The sequence below is a fragment of the Lucilia sericata genome, unplaced genomic scaffold (assembly GCF_015586225.1).
Source record: "Lucilia sericata isolate MDLA Ls3-8-SP2 unplaced genomic scaffold, ASM1558622v1 Contig000119F_arrow, whole genome shotgun sequence".
Taxonomy (NCBI): domain Eukaryota; kingdom Metazoa; phylum Arthropoda; class Insecta; order Diptera; family Calliphoridae; genus Lucilia; species Lucilia sericata.
This window is the reverse complement of record NW_023994151.1, coordinates 212,501-233,313: the sequence shown is the minus strand read 5'-3', so window position 1 is coordinate 233,313 and position 20,813 is coordinate 212,501. Positions and strand designations below refer to the sequence as shown.

The following is a 20,813-nucleotide window of genomic DNA, read 5'->3' as shown; positions in this document are numbered from 1 at the left end:
ATGTTTCGCTGATTAAAAAATGTTTGCCCAAAATGGATGAAATCTTTCCAGGATCTGAAATCTGAGGGCATTTTTGAATTCTCCATGAAAAATCACCTGAAAGGTAACTTTCCAGCCAAATTCGTCGAGTATTTAGGGAGTTTAAAGCAAATAAATATTTTATATTGTAAAATAAAAAAATACAACAACAATATGATGATTATTGTTGTCTAGTTAATGACCAACAACAAATTTATGAACATAATTGTTGTTGTTGTCCAAGTTGATGTCAACAACAACAACTTTAAGAAACATTGTTGTTGCTTTAACAACACATTTTATTTGTTGTTGTATTTTTAATTTTTTCCCATATAATATTTTTTTGCTTTTATTTCCTAAAATACTGGAGGAATTTGGCTGGAAAGTCACCTTTCTGGTGATTTTTCATGGAGAATTCAAAAATGCCCTCAGATTTCAGATCCTGGAAAGATTTCATCCATTTTGACAAACTACTTTTTTCTTAGCAAAGACAACAACCTTTTATTACGGCAACTATGTAGGGGGATAATTTATAGCAGGCTTTTAGGCGGTACAAAATAAATCTTTTTTGTTATTGATAATTTGTCATCTCTAACTACATAATTTCAATAATGCCTATTCAGAGGTTTTTTAATGTTGTCAAATTAAAATATTTATGTTTTATAATAGTTATTACATATTTTTCAAATTATTACATATATATATATATTTTTTTTTTCTGAATAAAATACCCAATCAATTGATTAATTTGATTCTAATTATGTTTGATGTATAATTTTGTTTATTTTATTTAATAATTTCGTTTGCAAACTTTATATTATATGAGATTGATTATATAATTATTGTTTATTTTGTTAACATTAAATCCAAAAGAAAATTCTTGTTTGTTTGTTTTTTTTTTAGTAAAATGTATATATTTAAATATAAAGACACAAATATGAAGTTTAAAATAGTGTTTAATGTTTAGCATGCGTTTTTTGTTATTTTTTTCCTTTTAATAGGTAAATTGTGTGTAGTTTTCTTTTATTAAAAATATTATTAAAACTTCCTTTAAATAGGCAGTCAGATATTTGTTTAATAGTTATTATGTCACTTATGTTTTGTCAATATAATAGTTTTTATATACAATGAAACATTTATTTGCATGTTAAGGGGATTAATATTTATAATAATTTGAGTATTTTGTGTTTTCATATGGATTGGGTAGTGGAATGATATATACTTTTTTGTTTATTGGAACAACCAAAATAAACTCGACATAAATACATATAAAATTACACAAACTTAGCGTATTATTAAACAAAAAAACACATATTGTAAGCGGATTATTTAAAAATAAAACATTTCTTTTAATTGTATTATTAATAAGTGTCTTTAACAGTTAAATAAATAAATAGTTTATAAAGAAATTATTTTTGAAACAATTTTCACTAAAAAAATGGGAAGAAAACTAAAACTGTTTGGAGATAATTTGAAGTTTTTAAAAGAATTTTCTATTTTAGTTTTAAAATGTAAAGTTCATTAACATATCAATTAGTTTTTAAAACAAAACTTTATGCAGATAAGTTTTCTATACAAAAACTTCAATGCAGATCAGTTTTCTTAAGAAAACTTCAATACTGATCAGTTGTCTATAGAAAACTTTATTGCAGATCAATTTTCTATATAAAACTTTATTCCAATTCAGTTTCCTATGGAAAATTTTATAGCAGATCTTCAGTTTTATATAAAACATTTTATTGCAAATTAGTTTTCTAATGAAAACTTTATAGCAAATCAGTTTTCTATAGAAAACTTTATTGTAGATCTGTTTTCTATAGAAAACTTTAGTGCATATCAGTTTTTTTTCATAGAAAACTTCATTACATATCAGTTTTCTATAGAAAACTCTATTGCAAATCTGGTTTCTACAGAAAATTCTATTCCTATAGAAAAAAGTTCATTGCAGATTAATTTTCTATAGAAAAAGTTACAAATTAATAGAAAATATTTTTTCTAAAATAAAAAATTCTTAAAATTCAAATTAGTTTCAAACAGTTTTCAGTTAGTTAATAATTTTGCTTTAATTTTTCTTTGTAAACAAAGTATAAATTCCTTTATCCATTAAATAGCTAATATTCTTTCTAAGCATTTCGTTTTGAAATCTTAACATTAACAAATAAAAAAAAAGCAATTTTAACCTTTAAGACCTTATTTTTTTTTTACCACAAACATCAATTTCATTATCATCTTCTCTACAGCATCTTTCAAAATATCATCTTATCTTCGTTCGTAAAAAGCTTTTATGCGCTTAACTAAAGCTACAACAAGAATTTGTCTTCTTGGCCGTCTTATAAAAGGCTTTACTTTGTATTGACAGATTTTCCGATTTTATAACCATATCATCTATTTTTTCTCCTCTCTCTAGCACCGCTTCGATGGTGTTCTTCAGTATAATCTTTGTTTCATCTAAATCATTTTGCATTTTTGTTAAAGCATCCGCTTCTTTGGGATCTTGATACTTAGCCAGAAATGTGGGTAATACCGGAAAGTCTATAGTACTCTCAGTCCCTGTTTCCCATAGATCTGCGGGTATTCTAGCAGCAAATTCATCTAAAATTTTAGTTATTAAAGTGTGACCCACTCTTTGGGGATATTCATGGTCAGCTATTAAAACACCAGCTAGATTATCGGTCCTAACATAGACATGACACATATAGGCTTCCTGTTTGACCGATTGACGCATTGCTGGTTGTGTCCGTTCGACTATGGTCTTTGAGGCAAATCTAATTAGAGTTTAGAGAATTTGTGTTTGTATATTCATATATATACAGAAAAAGAAATAGTTTTGTGGTTTGCTATTTTATTGCTGAACTTACGTCATGAATTCTTGTACGGTGCCTCTTTGGAAGAAGGAGAATGATTGCAAATCATACGCCGATTTCAATAGGCGAGCTTCTGCTGAACCCTTGTAAAAAACACTCAACGCAAATAATTTGACCATTTTGTTTTCTTTTTAGTTTTTTGTTGTTTTTATTTTTCTTTACTTTTAATCACTGGTGGGTTATTGTTTGTCACTTATTTTCTATTTTTATTATTAAAAAATTCTGTAATTTAATGAATTTTTAACTAAAAATATGTTTCTTTTTTCTTTCTTTCAGTTTTCCCTGCTAAAAAGTTTTTCTTTTCTTCTGTAGTCAGTGACACAGATATTTGCTAGTGATGTGACCTCTATTTGTTGAACTGTCAGTGCGTAGTTATCGATTTAGTGATGGGATTAAATATACGCTAATGTTATCAATTCTCAGTACATGCTAGACAGTGGTTTGAAGAAATCTATGTGACAAAATATAAAAATGACAAAAATAGAAAATTTTTGAAAATCGAAGAGAAAATTTAGTCTTGGTGGGAGGATTTTCATTCGGGGTACTTTAGAACACGGCTCCTCATAATATATTTCATTCCAGATTACTAATTTAACGAAAAACTTCATTGTAGACCAGTATTCTATAAAAACTTCTATTGCATGTCTGTCTCCTATTGATAAGTTCATTGTAGATCAGTCCCCAATAGAAAAATTTATTGAAAAACATCCTTGCACATCAGTTTTCCATACAAAAACATTGCTGCACTTTAGTTTTCTATAGAAAATGTATATTAGTTCTCTATGGAAAACAATATTAATAAACTGCTTTCAGTAGAGAATTTGACTGCACATCATTGATTGATTTTCTATAGAAAAACTTTACTGTGCATCAGTTTATATTAGAAAACAACAATAAATATCGGTTTTCAATAGAAAGCAGTAAAAAACTTGACTGCAGATCCGTTTTCATTAGAAAAACATTCACTACAGATCAGTTTTCTATAGAAAAACTTTATTTTCAGAACGGCTTTCCGTAGAAAACTTTTGAATTGAAAATTTCATTATCTTCATTTCATTAAAACTTAACTGCAGATCAGCCTTAATTAGAAAATTTTCACTTCAGATTAATTCTCCATATAAAAACTCTATGGAACATCAGTTTTCTAGTGAAAACTTTATTGTATATCAGTTCCCTATAGAAAACACTATTAAACATCTTTTTTTCTATAGAAAACTTGGTAGCACATCAGTCTTCATTAGTAAAACTTCACGGCAGTTAAATTTCCTATAGAAAAATTTTCTACACATCAATTTTGTATAGAAAAACTTGTAGTTTTTATGGAAAATTTTAGTTTTCTTTAGAAAAATTTTTATTGTCGATCAGTTTTCATTAGAAAAATTTAATTCCCGATAATTTTTTTTATTGATGGAGTCTATTTATGGTCATGATCTTTGATTGATTATGACTCGGGGGCCATTCCGTTGCGAAAATTAAGTATTTTCTTCAAGTGGCTTTAGCAACCACCTCCAATATAGGAATCCCCGAAAATAACAACGATAGGATTCTAAGTTCTACTAAATAAGAATAAAACAAACTTTCATTTTTTTTTTTTTGGTTTCTTTTTCTTCAGGTTTTATTTATGCAAAATAACTTTTTATCCAAAAAAAGTTACAATTGTTTTTTTCATCATTTCAATTATTTTGTAATTGTTTTTGTTATCTTTGTATCATCGTTTTTGTTTCATATATATTTGTTATTGTTAATACATATAAAATTGTTTCAAACATTTCTTAATATTTTTTGTTTGGAATTTTTCTGGGAACTTATGTTCTACACAAACATAAATTCTCGTTGTCCTTGTCATAGATTTTTTTAAATGGTTTTTCTATTCTTATAATAAAACCGTTGTTATAGGACAAACATTTTTTTTTGTAAATTTCAACATTTGCTAATTATTGGAGAAAATAGATTTTTATTGTTAAATAAACATAAAAATACTTAATCTTAAAAAAAAACTTTTATTTATTTTATCAACTAATGAAATTATTTTGTTTTCTTACTTTTTGTTTAAATTAATTTGTTAAATTTTTATACTTTTAATAATGTAATAATTATAATTTATAGTAATAAAAAAATTAAAAGTGTTTTGTTTTAAGATAAGAAAAATAAGAAAACTGTTAAATTATAATATTTAAATTGCATTTGAGATGTTTTTTTGTTAAAAAGTTTTAATCAAAATTAAAATCTACATTTTTGTTTAAACAAAAACATTTATGTTATAACTTAATTGTTTACTTTATCAAAAAAGTGTTTTAATTAATTATATTACCAAACTTATAACCTTTATCTTTTTGTCAATTTGTGTGAAAACTTTTTAAGTTTTAGGCTAAAATTTTTCATTTGTTCTTAAAATGCTATTTTTTCAAATTAATTTTCTGTTTTTTTTTAGAGTTTTCCAATAGAGAAAACTGTTTTTTCATAAGTAAAAAATAGGGCTTTTCTTTTTTTACCAATTTTGTTTTTGGTTTTTAAGGTTTCTTTATAAGATTTTCTTCTTTTTACTTAAATTTTTGTTTGATTTGTTATTATTTTTTAATTTGTTTAATTTTAAATAACATTTTATGCAAGTTTAGTCTAAAGTTTATCACACAAATTTGTTTGTTTCTTTTGGGTTTTTAGTTTTATTTTATTTTCAAATAAAACTTTTTGTAAATAAAAAAATATTTATTTTATGTCGTTTGTAATTAATAAGAGATTTTCTACAATTTTCAAATGCAATTTGTTTGTATTGGAATTTTTCTTTCATTTTATTCGTGTAACATTTGTTTGTTACAGTTTTAAATAAATATTATTTAAACATCTGAAAGTAGACATTTATAGCAGCGTTATAAGATCTTTAAATGTTGTACGACTGCAGATCACTCTTCATTAGAACAATTTTACTGTAGAAAATGTCTTTGCAGATCAGTTGTCTGTAGAACAACTGTACTGTACATTAGTTTTCTAGTGAAAACTTCTTTGTAGATCTGTTCTCTATTGACTGCAGATCAGTCTTGATTAGAAAAACTTTACTACAAATCAGTTTTCTATTGAAAACCTTATTGCATATAGAAAACCTGACTGCAGATACCTCTTCATTAGAAAAACTTCACTGCAGATCTGTTTTCTTTAGAAAACTTCTTTGCAGATCAGTTTTCCGTAGAAAAAAGTTTACTGCACATCAGTTTAGTGAAAACTTTTTTGTAGATCAGTTCCCTAAGAAAACACTATTAAAGATCTGTTTTTAATAGAAAACTTGACTGCTGATCAGACTTCATTAGGAAAACTTCAACTGCAGATCAGTTTTCTTTAGAAAAACTTAATTGCAAATTGTATTTCTAAAGAAAACTTTGATACTACGGAAAACGTTGGTCCTCAGGTCCTTTGTCTTAAGCCGATTACTGAAGAGGTCCCTTCGGTGTAAACGTGGTGGCTATAGTTGGAATATAACGTTAATTTAAAGACTGACACACAGTTATAAGTTCGGTGATGCTGGCGAAAAAGACAACAGATTAGAGGTGCAACTGTGGCGTTAAATATTGGTAATAAGTTGATGTCAAATGAATGAGACAGACAATGAGTCATTGGTATATGGATTTCTCTTGAATGTGTTGTATAAATGAAAAGTGAGCTGGATTGAATGGTAGGATGGTTGTACGGTATCTTATTCGGATGACATCATGTAAATTTTCTTCTTTGTCAGGGTTGACAATAACTTACGACAGTGTGTGCTCTGTAAGACGTTGTCTTCGGTTCATTTGATGGATTGGTATTTCTTTCAGCCAATTACTTCTCTAGGTACTGTTTTCAAATCAACAGAGACCATTATATCTACGTGGTTGTAAACGGAAGTGATTTCAAAAGTTACAAGTTTCCAAATTATCATGGAAACTTAACATGCTGGTTCTGGTGTATTCTGTGATGAAGCTGATAAAGTATCTTTCACCGTCTTCCCAACAATTGTAGCGTTTTTCAGGCTGAAATATTTGCCATTATGTCATCATATAGGGGGTATTTTATGACCTCAATATTCGTGGCAACATAAGAATTTTTAACGATAGCTCTAAGCGGCTCTACATTCACTAAACTCGACCACTTCCCTATTAGTAAGGCGTTGCACATAAGATCTGTATCAAGGCTGGTTCGCCTGTCTGACATTACCCTTGTTTGGGTGACTACGCATGGAAATAAATAGATAGAAGAGCTAGCCAAAAGATTTCGTCAAATCAATCATTGGTGGGATATCTGACGGTCAATACTTAATGACCCCCTGACCTTCATCTTGAAAGAAGCTTTTCAGTGTCGATTTAATATGACCTAAAAGTGTATTTAATCTTTCGTATTAGATCTTCACCGATGGCTCCAAATCGAAAGGTGGAGAAGCAGAAAATGTTCGGGTTTCACACTAGAAGACTGAACCCAGTAATGACACCCCGGGGCATGTTTCCCTGATGAAAGAATCTCATCTTGGTGTATTGCAATCCCGGGGTAAAGAAGTGCTACCAGTACCTCTAGTCTGACAGGACTATAAACTGGTGATATTACTTCACTCCTAGGTTAGTCCTTGGTATGATTTGTCACGCGGTTTAACCAGAGAACCACATCCCATCTGCGTGTTTGAAAACGGAAGTGATGCTTTTGCATCTCAGAAGTTAAGCAACGGGGCAGCAATGGTGAGAGATTAGATAGCTCAAATACTTGAGCAAAGTGCACGTATACTGAACCACCTGTGTGTAAGAAGTACAATGGGGCGGTGGTGTGTCGTTTCAAAGGCTCACCCAGTGGTTGAAAAATGTTGCCGTGAAATAGGCCAACAGGGCAGGTGTTCAGGTAAAGCACTCGACATTAACTTACCCAGTAATTACTTTTTGCAGAAGCTGTGTAGAAGAGGAGAGTATCACTCACTTGCTCTGTCAGTTCCGTACCCTAGCTCAGCATAGATTAAATCAGTTAAAATGCAATTTCCTGCATGACCTAAGGGTTCTATCTGAGCCAGGCATCCGTAAAATAAACTCCTCTATTCGTGCGGCAAACTGCTTGGGATAGGAATCTAGAGTAATTGGGTCGAACGCTAAACGAAATGGACCCAAGTGTGTCCCCAATGATAACAGCATATGGACAACATGTCCTTCTGAGATTTCTAATACCGACTGGATCTAATAATATACAATCCTACATCTGACGAGTGGAGTGGAGCTGTCAAAACGAAGACCCGTTGACTCTACTTAACTGTTCACCAACCATAACCTTAAACTTTCTATAAAAAGGTTTATTTTTGGGTTTTTTTTCGGGGCTGAATCAAACTCGTTCTACTTCGAAGTGAATATTCAATAGATGTTTAAGCAAATTTAATAACTTTCGTTTAACTTTTAAGCTGTTTTTATAAAAGATCTTACTGGCTGCCATAAAATCATACTATTTCAGATGCTATATGTAGTCTAATGTTGAAAGTAATGTAAAAATAAAAAAATAACTTAAAAATAAAAGAAAACAAAAAAAAAAAAAATCGTTTATATATATTTTAAAAAAATAACAAAAAATTCAGTTTTTATTAAATATTTTTCTTGAATTTAAAGTTTTAAATGTTTGTTTTAGTTTCTTTTTGCTGGATTTGGTAGATATTCTTACTTGTGTTGTTGTTGCAGTAATAATAATAATATGTAAAAGAAATTATAAAAAAAATTATTGCGTATACAATGAGTAATATAAAGAATACAGATTAATAGAGAGAGAGATTTAAATATACATTTCAATAAGTAAAGATTTTGCTTTTTAACATAAAATTTTCTTTTAAATACATTTGGTTTTAATTTTAATTTAGAAGAAAATTAACAAAAAAAAAAAAAAGTTTTTTTTTAATAATAAATAATTAAACAAAAACAAATGTTGTTGAGAGATATTTTAAGTTTTTTTTTTGGAATACTTAGTATTTTTTTAGAGAGATTTTTAAGAGTTAATGAAAAAAATGTCTTTTTTAAAATGTTTTGTTGCTTTTTTGAAGGTTTTTTTTTTTTAATTCAATTTATATTATAATCAATGAGAACAACAATTAATACAAAAAAATATATAAATTTTTTTATTTGTTTATCAGTTGCCATATATGTATATAATATCGTATGTATTTAGTTGTAGTTTTAAAGAGAGTTTTTGAAAAAAAATTAAACAAAAATTTTGTTTTTTTTTTTTAAATTAATATTTTTTTTTGGTTGTAAATTGTTTTTAATTAAATTTTAATTAGGAAAATTTTGTTTAGCACCTTGTTTTGGAAAAATTTCTTTTAAGAAACTAAATAAATTTTAAAAGTTTACCAATTTTTTGTTTAATTTTTTTTTCTAAATTAAGTTTTTAATAAAATTTCTTTTTTTTTTTGGAATTTATGTAATAATATCACATATTTAGTTTTTTTTGTAGTTGTTGCTGGTGTTTTTTTATAATTAAATTTGCTATGGTTTTACATACGATATAATATTTGTTTAAAATTTAAACAAAAGTTTTTTAAAACTTTTGTTTTATTTTTAATTTTTTTGTTTAATATTTTTAAAGTTGTTTTTTTAAAAAATAGCATACTTTTTGTGGGCTTTTTTTTCTACTAGTTTAAGGGGAATTATTTGTTTTAATAAATAATAATTATAAATAAATTATTATTTATTTGTTTTAATAAAAAAAAAAAACGTTAGTAAAAAAAAAATAAACTAAAAATTATAATAAAGATAATGTGCCTCATGTCATCCATAAAAATGTTTTGTTTTTTATGTATTTTTTTAGTTTAAATCATTTTTTGTTTGTTTGTTTGTTTTTTTTAAGTCTATATCACATCACATTGTTGTATTTAAATAGTTGCTTGGTTTGTTTTTGTTTCAATTTTTTGTATTTAAAAATTTATTTATTTTGGTTTGTTTTCTTGTATAATAAATGCAAAATATTGTTTTATACTTTTTTTGAAGTTTTGAAGACAAAAAAACAAAAACAACACTCACAGCATTCGTTATAGTAGAGTAAATATTAAAAAAATATATAAATATATAATTAAAAATACGAGATCCTTCATTATTTGTTTGTTGTGGTTAATTTTCTTGTTTAATTTTTTTGTATTTCTTTCTTCTTTGTTTTTTGTTCTAGTTCTAGGTTTTACAAAAACCAAATTATATTATTTTTATTCCAAAGAAAAAATTAAAAAAAATTTAATATTTTGAAAAAAAAAAAGAAAAATTTTAAAAATTAAATTTATTTCTTTCTTCTTTTTGGAGTTAGGTTTGTTGCTTTCTTTTTTGCTATAAATCTAAGATTTAAATATTAAATTCGAATCTTGTTTTTTTTAAGTTTTCTTTTGTATAAAAATACTTAAAAAAATTTGTAAAAAAAATTATATATTTTACTTTGTTGTTGTTTAAAACAACATTCTTTTTTTTAAGTTTTAAAGTAAATAATTTAACTTAAATATTTGTAAAATACAAAAAAATCAAGTAGTAGTCTTTTTTTTTAAGTTTATGTTTGGAAAAAACAAACATTTTTGTTTAGCCTAAAAAAACGTTTTGGAAAAAATGTTACGTTTTCTTCTAAAGGCTTTTTAAATGTTTGAGACTTGTTTTTTTTAACAGGTTCTTAAAAATTTTAATTATTTTAAAAACTTGTTTAACAGTTTTTGATTTTTTTAGTTTTTCAAATAATTTGTTTGAATTGTATAAAATTTTTTTCAAAAAAATTTTGTTGCGCGCCTAATTTTCTTTAAATTTTAGTTTATTTTCGTAAAAACACAACACACATATAAAAGGATTCTTCTTATTTTTGTTTGGTTTGTTTTGTTGTTGATTTAAATTAAAAAAAAAAATATTTTTATTAAAAATTTTCGGTTGAAATACACGTGTGTATAGTTTAAAAAAAAAAAAGTAAGAGATTTTTAAAAGTTTTGTAAAGGTTCGGAATTAGTGTAATGTAAGAAATTTTTTTTCATATTTTTAAAAGGAATGTCATAGAATTTTATTGAAATTTATGGCAAGACATAAATTTATGTCAAGACAAAAATTTATGTCAAGATATAAATCTATGTCGAAACATAAATGTATATCAAGACATAAATGTATATCAAAACATAAATGTATGTCAAGACATAAATGTATATCAAGACATATATGTATGTCAAGACAAAAAAAGACATAATTTTGTATCAAAACATAAATTTGTGGCAAGATATAAGTTTATGTCAAGACAAAACTTTATGTTAAAACATATACTTATGTTAAACCATAAATTTGTGACCAGATATAGTTTTATGTCAAGACATACATTTCTAAAGACATTTACATCAAGACATAAATGTCAAAGGAAATTAGTGTCAAAAGAAAAACGTCTAAAAGATTTAAGACTTTTATGTCAAGATAGAAATTTCCAAAGAAATCTGCCTCTAGACAGAGATTTCTGAAGAAAGTTTATGTCAAGACATATAAAATTCTGTCAAGACAGAATTTTTTCCAAAGATAGTTCATGTCAAGATATGAATTTCTAAAGGAATCTGTGTTACGACTGAAATTTCTAAAGAATGTTTATGTCGAGACATAAAATTTTTAAAGATATTTGTGTCAAGAAAGAAATTGCTAAAGAATATTTATGTTAAGACCTAAAAATTCTTAAGAAATTTGTGTCAAGACTCAAATTTTTAAAAGAAATTTATGTCAGGACTGAAAATTTCTAAAGAATTTTATGTCGAAACATAAATTTTTAAAGAAAAATGTGTCCAGACAGAAATTTCTAAAGAAAGTTTATGTCAAGACATAAAATTTTAAAGAAACATTTGTTTCAAAGAAGAAATTTCTAAAGAAAGTTTATTTTAAAGATCTAAAAAATTCTAAAGAAATTATTGTCAAGACATAAATTTAAAAGAAATTTGTGACAAGACATAAATTTCTATAAAAAACAGAAAATTGTACAGAAATTTAAAAAAAAGGTTATGCTGAGACAGAAAATGTGTCAAGACCATAGTTTCTAAAGGAAACGGTGTCAAGACAAAAATGTTTAAAGAAAATTTATGTCAAGGCATAAAATTTTTTGAAAACATTTATGTCACGAAATCAATGTCTATGGAAAGACATAAATTTTTAAATAAAGTTCATTTCAACACAATTTTTAAAAACATTTATATCAAGAAAGAAATTTCTCTCAAAACATAAATTTCTTTAGACATATGTATCTCAAGTTGTAGATTTCTTTAGACATTTAACAAACATTTCGTCTCAAGACATAAATATCTTTACAAGTTTATCTCAAGACATAAAATCCTGTAGAAATTCATCTCTAGACATAAATTTTTCTAGAAATTTGTCTCCAAACATAAATTTCTTTAAGACTTTATATGTAGACATACATTCTGTAAGACATTTATCTCTAGACATAAATGTTTCTTGAAATTTATCTCAAGACATAAAATTTTTTCAAGTTTTTAATTTCTTTAGAAATTTACATAAATTTCTTTAGACATTTATATCCAGACATAAATCTGTCTTGACATTTATCTCAAGATATAATTTTTTTTTGTTTTAAATTTCTTTAGAAATTTACCTCAAGACACAAAATTTCTTTAGACATTTATCTCAAGACATAAATTTCTCTTGACATTTATATCAAGACATAAATTTTTTTCAAGTTTAAAATTTCTCTAGAATTGTCAAAATCCTTAACCTTTTCCTACAAAACTTTTAAATCTCCTCTCTCTTCGTTGTTGTTATCAGAAACTTACAAAGAAAATATGCTTAGAGAAAAATTTTAAAAAGAAACTTAAGAGAAACTATTATGTATTCTCATTTCTTTTTATCTTAATATTTGTATGGATGAATGTGGCGCATTTTGTGTTGTTATTTTTATATGATTTCCATTTCTTCTAATTAATAATTTCCTTTAGCTTTCAAAATGTTTCATTATTAGTTTTTATGTTTATAACATTCATTCTTTTTTTATATATTTTTTTGTTCGTTTTGCATAATATTTTTTTTATAAATTGGTTTGATTTTATGAAAAAAACAAATTTAATTTCTTATCAAACACAAAAATTATATATTAGTAGTATATTTTAACACACACACACATATAATAATATTTAAATATAATGACAAAAGGCGGCTGCGGCGGCGGCTTTGGCAAGTGTTTAGTTTTAATTAATGCATTTTTTTCTAGGGAATTTCTTTCAATTTAATGCATCAATTAAATTTCATTAAATTTTGTTTAAAACAAAAAAGTATATAAAAAATTGTTTTTAGCTTTTTGTATTAAAAAAAAAACAACAACAAAAAGTTATTTATAATACTTAAATGCAAAAAAAAAAAATAAGTTTAAGTTTTTTGTTGCTCATTAATTAATTTTTAAATCAAATTAATTTATAAAATTGTATTGATTTGTATTTTTTTTTTTTTTGTTTTTGTTTGTTATTTTCTTCTTTGTTGTTACTCATTGTAAAATTAAAATTTAATTTATTTTAAATAAACAAAAATAATAATTGTAATAATAAAAAAACATTAAAGTAAAAATAAAAATTAAAGATTAAAGAGTTCATTTACGGTTTACAAAATTATAATTTTTTCATTTTGTTTTTTAAATGTTTTTTCTTCATTAATCATTTGTTGTTATTATTACTATTGTTATAATTATTATCATTAATTTATGTTGGTTTTTTGTTTACTTTTATTACACTCGAAGGTTTAAAAGAAATCGTTTTCGAGTTTTCATTAATATTTTTTTCGATTTTAACAAGCTCTGCTGTGTTAAAAATATAAAACTTTTTCTTGTTTTGTTTTAAACCTTTTAGTGTTTTATAAAACAAAATTAATAATAATTGAATGGTTTCGTTTATAAAAAAAATATTTTCCTTTTTTTTAATAATGTTTTCTTTTTGTAAAGTAGAGAGTTTATAAAAACAGAAAAAAAATTGGGGGAAATGTTGATTTGTTTTGTTTTTTTATCATTTTATGTTAATTTTTTAAAGGGAGTTTTTTTTTGTTCTTAGATGACCAGCATCTGTTTAAAGAGATGTCTTTTTTTAAATAAATGCTGTGGGTTAAAAAACTCCTTTTGTTAAATTTTCAAACCCTTTTTTGTTGGTTGTTTCTTATTTTTATAATAATTCATTCATATTTCATTTGTTTTAATGAAAAAAAGGTTTAAAATATTTTCGTTTTACATCAATTGTTTGTTTTTGGAGAAAAAGAAATCAGATTTTTTTCGTTTTTTTCCTTTAGTAGTGTTGTAGTGATTAATTGATATTTTTTAAAATTATGTTTTTTATCTTCATAGTTAAATTTAATTGATTAATTATTAATATTAATAATATTTGTTTTTGTTTGCAAAAAAAAAAAAATTATATATGTATATATTTTGAATATATGAGGGAATTAGAAAAAATGTACCTTTTTTTTCTTCTTTTACTGCTGTTGGGGTTGGGCAATTAACTCGGCGCCCTGGTTGGCTCCATTGGCGTTGGCGGCCACACCACCATTGGGTGCAGCGGCAAATTGATGGGGATGAGCGGTATAGTAAGCAGTAGGTGGTGGTCCGTATTGACCAGCAGCATAAGGATTACCAGCAGCTGCTGCTGCAGCAGCCAACATGCCACTGGCATCATACATATAAGCAGGAGCTCCGGCAGCTGGTGGTGATTGTGCGGGAGCCGCATATAAAGCACCAGCTGGTGGTGTGGAAACATTAGGGTATTCTGCGGGACCTCCCACTTGGCCACCAGCAGCAGCTACTGCAGCCGCTATATTGGCTGCCACACTGATTTGTTGCTGTTGAGCTGCTAGAGAAGTAGCATCTTGTTGATTATTTTGTTCCATCATTTGTTTATTATATTGCCCATTAGCATTTTGTCCGTTTTGTTGTTGATAGTCGCGCTTTTGATACTGTTGGAAACGTGGTGTACTGCCATTGGGTTGCATGTATTGGCCACGTGGGCGATACTGTTGGGGAGCCATGTAACCACCCGCCTGCTGTTGCATGTGTGGAGGCATATGAGGATGTGCTACATAGCCACCCATCATGGGACGTGGACCATTACCACCAGCAGCATTGAAGGGAGCACGAGGACGATAAGTTCTACCACCCTCTTGGCCAGTAGTACCATTGTTATATTGACCATTATTACGGTTATTCCAATTGCCCATACCGCCTGGTTTGCCACCACCATTTTGCTGTTGCTGCTGATAACCACCGCTGCCGCCGGCATTGTTATTATATTGTTGATACTGTGGTTTAGGTGTATAACTGCCACCACCTTGGCCTCCATTAGCTTGATAATTCAAAGGATTATTACGCTGCTGCTGCTGTTGATTACCTTGATTGGGTGTTTGCCAACGTTTGTTATTATTACGGTTATTACCGCCACCACCCATCGAGCGTGCCAAATCTATAAGCGCCTGTGAAGGCTGCTGACCGGCTTCTTCCAATACGGATATCAATTCTCTAGCCTGTTTGGCATTGTCGGGTGTAAAGAATGTATAAGCAGTGCCCAATTGTTGACAACGTCCAGTACGTCCAATACGATGAACATAATTTTCCGAGGAGTTGGGATAATCATAGTTGATGACATATTGCAAGTCTTCCACGTCGAGACCACGCGAAGCCACATCGGTAGCAATCAATATATTGGATTTACCATTGCGGAAATCTTTCAATACTGAATCACGTTCAGCTTGGGTTTTATCACCGTGTATTGAGGTGGCTGTGTAGCCTTCGTTGCGGATAATTTGCAATATTTCTTCAACCTAAAAGGAAAGGGAAAAAAGGAAAAGAAAACAAGTTTTGTTAAGTTTTTTATAATTTTGTGTTAAAGTTTGACATTTTGTTAAGAGAAATTTATGTTAAGACAGAAATTTTTATCAAGACATACATTTTTTATAGAAATAAATTTGCAAATTTCTATCGATAAAATAAACAAAATCATTCTACTTACTTTGATTTTAGTCTCCACGAATATAATAATCTTATTGTTATTGTTAGCGGCATTATTTTGATTTGGCAAAATATCCTTCAATAGTTTCACCACCAATTGTGGTTTCTCATTGTCCTGACATATTTCGACTATTTGACGAATATTATGATTGGCCGATAGATTCATGGAGCCAATATTAATTTGTATATAATCATTGAGGAAATCACCGGCTAAAGCTTGAACTTCTTTGGGCCAAGTAGCAGACCACATGACAACTTGACGATCGGGACGAATTTGTTCGATAATCTTGCGTATTTGAGGCTCAAAACCCATATCCAACATACGATCAGCCTCATCTAAGACCAAATAAGTACAACGTTGTAAATTAGTAGTACGATTTTCGAGGAAATCAATCAAACGTCCGGGAGTGGCAATGATGACCTCAACACCACGATCTAAATCACGAGCTTGTGGCACCTTAGATGAACCACCAAAGATGCAAGTATGACGTATTTCAGGTTTGCATAAATGACCATAATCACGTACGACTGATTGGATCTGTTGAGCCAATTCACGTGTTGGAGCCAAGACTAAAGCAATGGGCCCTTCTCCGCGTTGTAGTGGTGGTTGATTGGCAATATGTACCATGGCTGGCAACATATAAGCTAATGTTTTACCCGAACCAGTTTGAGCTATACCGACTAAATCACGTCCCGACAAAGCAATAGGCCAACCTTGAGCTTGTATAGCAGTGGGCTTGGTAAAACCTTGACGTTTCATCTCTTCAATGGTGTATTCGGGCAAAGTACATTCTTCAAATGAACCAATAGGATGAGGAATTTCATTGCCAGACACAGTAATTTGCAAATCAGCGCGTATATCCGCAACTTCTTGTTCGCTCTTGTTCAAAGTATTTGGATGGGGAATGTAGAAATTCTTCTTAAAAGGCTGCAAATCTTCCCATTGTGGTGTAGATAAAGTGCGACCGGGATTTTTAGCCTTTTCACGTTGTAACTCAGCACGTTCTTCCTTCGATAGGGAACCCAAGTTAATGGCCGGTTTATAAGAATTATTTGGTTGATAGCCACCATTGCCATTTTGTGGTTTCTGATAACGTGGTGTAAAATTGGGATTGTTGCCACGTGGCTTATAGCCACCAGCGGAATTATTATAGAAATTTTGTCCACCATTAGCCATCATGGGATTGAAGTTATTACGATAACCACCACCATAGGCAGTAGCTTGTGGATTACCACCATAACCACCACCCATATTATTGGGTGCACCATAGGATGCGCCACCATTACCGCCACTGTTGTTGCGTTGATATTGTGGACGTTCGGGACGTGGTCCATTATTCATATTACCATTGGCGTAATTGGCATTTGGGGCTGTAACACCCTGTGTTGTAGCAGTATAACCATTGGGATACATGTTTGGTTTGTCTTTGATAATATAAATATATTCTTTTACAAACAAATATTTTTCTTGTTTTTTTTTGGATTTAAATTATAGTTGTTTGTATTTTTCTTTTTATATTTCTGTGAGGGAAATTTAGGAAAATTTTAAGAAAAAATAATTGGTTAATATTTGTTGCAATTAAAGTTAAGCCCTCTTGTAGTAAGTGCCGTTGTTTTAATTTTTTAACGGAAATTAATTAAATACATTTTGTTTGATTTTTTTTCTGTTTTCTTTATAAGAGCAAACACCATGACACACATAATTAGAGGGCATTTTAAGATAATAACATGTTAAATTTAAGGTTTTGATTTTATTAATCCATAACTAAAAACACTGTAAAATCACTGAATGATTTTTATTTTACGAGAGATTTGTGGCGTTATTAATTTAATTGGGACAACGGTTGAAGTTTTCTGGCAACCTTGAATTCACAAAAACACTGATTTGAAACAGGGTTGACACTACTTTTTTTTATTACTAACATAAATTGTATGACATAAATCGCCAAATTGTAATGTGAGTTAGGCGTTCTTTTGGAAGAAAACGTTTAATATGTGAATTTAAGAATTTTACATGTTTAATGTCTCAATATAATAAAAATTTCCGAAAATATAGGGTGGCGGGGCACTGCAATGTGCATAGTAATGAAGTAGCTAGCAAACGATCTAGCTATGTTAGGTTCGAACTTTGACATAGATGATAGGGAAAAAAAGAGTGAAACCATCGATGTCACTATTATGGTTGATTTTGGAAAGAGTCCTTGACATCATCAACCAGCAATAGTACAATGGATTGCAAAATATCAAGGGCCTTATGACCAACACTTGATATGAGGGATAGCAAGATACTTATAGAAATTCTGACAGAGATCTTAATGTGGCTTTGCTCGGCCTTTGTCAGTAAGTGGGACAGAACATGCGAAGATACAGAGAAACTAGAAACGATTGAGCACATAATTTGTCAATGTCCAAGAATACAGATTCTCAGGTTGAAATGGATGGAAATAGGTTCCATGATGGTTTATCAGGGAAATTAGTTATTTCTTCCACTGGATTTTATAGGAAATCTCAGATTGTCTAAAAACTCTTTCTGTAGTGGATCGATTCGGTAATACTACCAGCTTGAACCACCTTAAAACTCGAACTGCCTTTATTTCTCTCTCCAATGTACTTGTTATTTTTGTTTTGTTGGACTTTATGGTTTAACCATAAATGGTGTTTAAACCTTCTTAACCTAAACCAAAATTTTCGGAAATTTGCAAGTGTAGCGTGTAAGGATGCGACTATGTGCAGCTATAATTTCTCACTTGACTTTAATCTACCTATAAAACACAAAACCACGCATATTTTTATCTAAACGTGACTAAATCATGTTTTTAATTAAACTTTAATAGTTATAAAATGATTAAACACAAAATTAAAAGTAAATTTTTTGCAGGAAAACTTAAAACACATTTCAATAATTATTAATTTTATCACTAAATATTACACAAAATTCTAATATTAGGTATCCATAATTGAAATTAGATTAAAAAAAAAACAAAAGTTGTGCGACGACATTGATGAATTTCACAAAACCTTTGTCTACGATTAAAATGCGCAAATGTGTTATTGATTTTATTAAAGACTTCGGCTACGGTCGGTCAGTCTTTTTTGAATAGTTGACAAACAATTTTATTGATATAAACTATAGCACACAGCTCTTAAATTTACACATTTATTTATTTTATAATCTAATCTAAAATCTGTTACAATTTTAATTAACAAAATACAACTACAACAATAAAACGGTATCTGTGAATAAAACAATTTTTTTCCAATCAGATAATTTTTCAATGCACATTTTAGTTAAGTATTGCCACTAGGTTTTTTAATTTGTCCCTACTTTTTTAACATGTGGTAATTTTTCCCTTCACTTTTTTCTCTATATGTACAAACAATTCGGTTACTTGCCTAACGTTATACGAAACATTGGCAACTCTTTTTTGTCTCTATATACACACAAGTTTTTTTTCCTTTTCTTTTTTAAGCAAAAAAAAAACTACATCATGTATTAAAAAAATGATGAAATATTTATGAACTTACCTAACTTTGCTGATTTTCTTTTTTTCAACAATAAGTAGCTTAAAAACTTTTTGTATTAGAATTGTATTACAAGTTTCCAGTTAAAAAAGTTTTATGTTTTTACAACTTATTTTTTCTATAGACCAAAGCCGCCGCCTCGCTTTCTATTTTTTCTTTTGTAAGTCTTCGGGTTACTTCTTTGTGTGTGAAAAAAATTGAAAAATCGATTTATTTTTTCACTTACGTAGGTAGAGTTGTTTGAATTGTATTTTATTTTTCCTTGCTTTTTTATATTACTTGAACGAAAAAAGTAATTTTTTGTTGCTTTTACGTTTTTTCGTTAATATAATTTATATATTAAGTTGCTACTAATATATATATATGTATAGATATATAACTACTAATATTAAATAAATTAATAATATTTAATACTAATTTATTTAAAAAATATTTGCAGCAAAGCGAGGAACGACGTTGGCTTTTCCAAACCAAACTAAAATAAAATGGCTGATTTGCACTAAAGTGCTGTAAAATCACTGAGTACTTGGGTAGTTGGTAGTTAATGCAGTAACTACTTTTTTTTAAACCGGTAGTCAGAAAAAGCGTCCAATTTTTTTCTAATAAAAAGTGCGTAAACTTAGATAAATATAATAAATTATTTTAAGAATGTTTGTAAAATATTAAGAATTTTTTAAAATTCGTAATATATCTGACAAATATCTTCAAACGCATTTGTTTAATAGCAAATAACCAATTCAAATGTATTTGGTAGGTAAAAAGTAGCTGTATATTGCAACCGTAATTTGTAGTGTTGTTAATTTAACTATTACTAGTATAAAGCGATTTTCTTATTAATTTAACGGGTTTACAAATGTATTATAGCATTTTTTATATAATAAAAGAAAAAATGTGAAAAACTTTTATGAAATATATAAAAATACGAATTGTACAGACTACTAAGAGTCCGTTTTGTAAGCTACTGCTTTAGAAACAAAATTTTCAAGAATAATAAAATGAAATTGCCATTACTGCTGATTTGATTATTGATGTCAAATAATAGACTTGGCAGCATTGTTTATTTTATAGCAGTCAACAGTATGGAAATATTATTTCTTAGCTTAATGTGTAGAGTTTTTTTAAGATGTTTCATTAAATTAGCCGTTAATTTTTAAATTCTTTCATAAGAAGTCGCCATATAACTTATGCTAATAGTATACTTTTCTTGAAAATGCTATAAGCCCCGAATAAAAAAATCTATTTTAAACATTTATTTATTTCTCTATCATATTGCCTTATTTTTTAACAACAAACTATAAATTTAACAAATATATGTATGCAACTCTTAAATATTCTCTACTGTTTGCTATCTGTTGTTGCACCGTCTTTAACTTTGAGATTTTTCTCAAACTTATCAAATTCCTTATCGATTATCTTGTCCACCTCATCGAAAACCTGTTCGACACCCTGTACCTCGGG

At 28.1% G+C, this 20,813-nt stretch overlaps 3 protein-coding genes across 4 annotated transcripts in view; all 3 read right to left on the bottom strand.

Moving 5' to 3' along the window:
- Window positions 1-909: 909 nt before the first annotated feature.
- On the bottom strand, window positions 910-3,225 carry LOC119600730 (synaptobrevin homolog YKT6). Its single transcript, XM_037951200.1, has 2 exons — window positions 2,877-3,225; window positions 910-2,783 (listed from the first exon to the last, which is right to left on the bottom strand). Exons 1-2 carry the CDS (start codon window positions 2,999-3,001, stop codon window positions 2,309-2,311), a joined length of 600 nt encoding a protein of 199 aa, XP_037807128.1. The 5' UTR covers window positions 3,002-3,225; the 3' UTR covers window positions 910-2,308.
- Window positions 3,226-12,581: 9,356 nt separating this feature from the next.
- Window positions 12,582-19,852, bottom strand: LOC119600726 (ATP-dependent RNA helicase dbp2). 2 transcript variants are annotated; one of them, XM_037951192.1, is made up of 4 exons: window positions 19,359-19,831; window positions 15,835-17,354; window positions 14,294-15,646; window positions 13,777-14,172 (listed from the first exon to the last, which is right to left on the bottom strand). In XM_037951192.1, exons 2-3 carry the CDS (start codon window positions 17,245-17,247, stop codon window positions 14,309-14,311), a joined length of 2,751 nt encoding a protein of 916 aa, XP_037807120.1. In that variant the 5' UTR covers window positions 17,248-17,354; window positions 19,359-19,831; the 3' UTR covers window positions 13,777-14,172; window positions 14,294-14,308. The 2 variants fall into 2 exon arrangements, with proteins under 2 accessions (XP_037807119.1, XP_037807120.1); XM_037951191.1 differs by having other exon boundaries at window positions 12,582-15,646; window positions 19,359-19,852.
- A 738-nt stretch (window positions 19,853-20,590) lies between these two features.
- The window catches only part of LOC119600720 (NFU1 iron-sulfur cluster scaffold homolog, mitochondrial-like), a 1,150-nt gene continuing 927 nt past the window's right edge, over window positions 20,591-20,813 (bottom strand). The window contains exon 3 of the mRNA XM_037951183.1: window positions 20,591-20,813. This exon is cut by the window's right edge and continues 398 nt beyond it. Coding sequence (XP_037807111.1) covers window positions 20,691-20,813 — 123 coding nt within the window. The 3' untranslated portion in view covers window positions 20,591-20,690.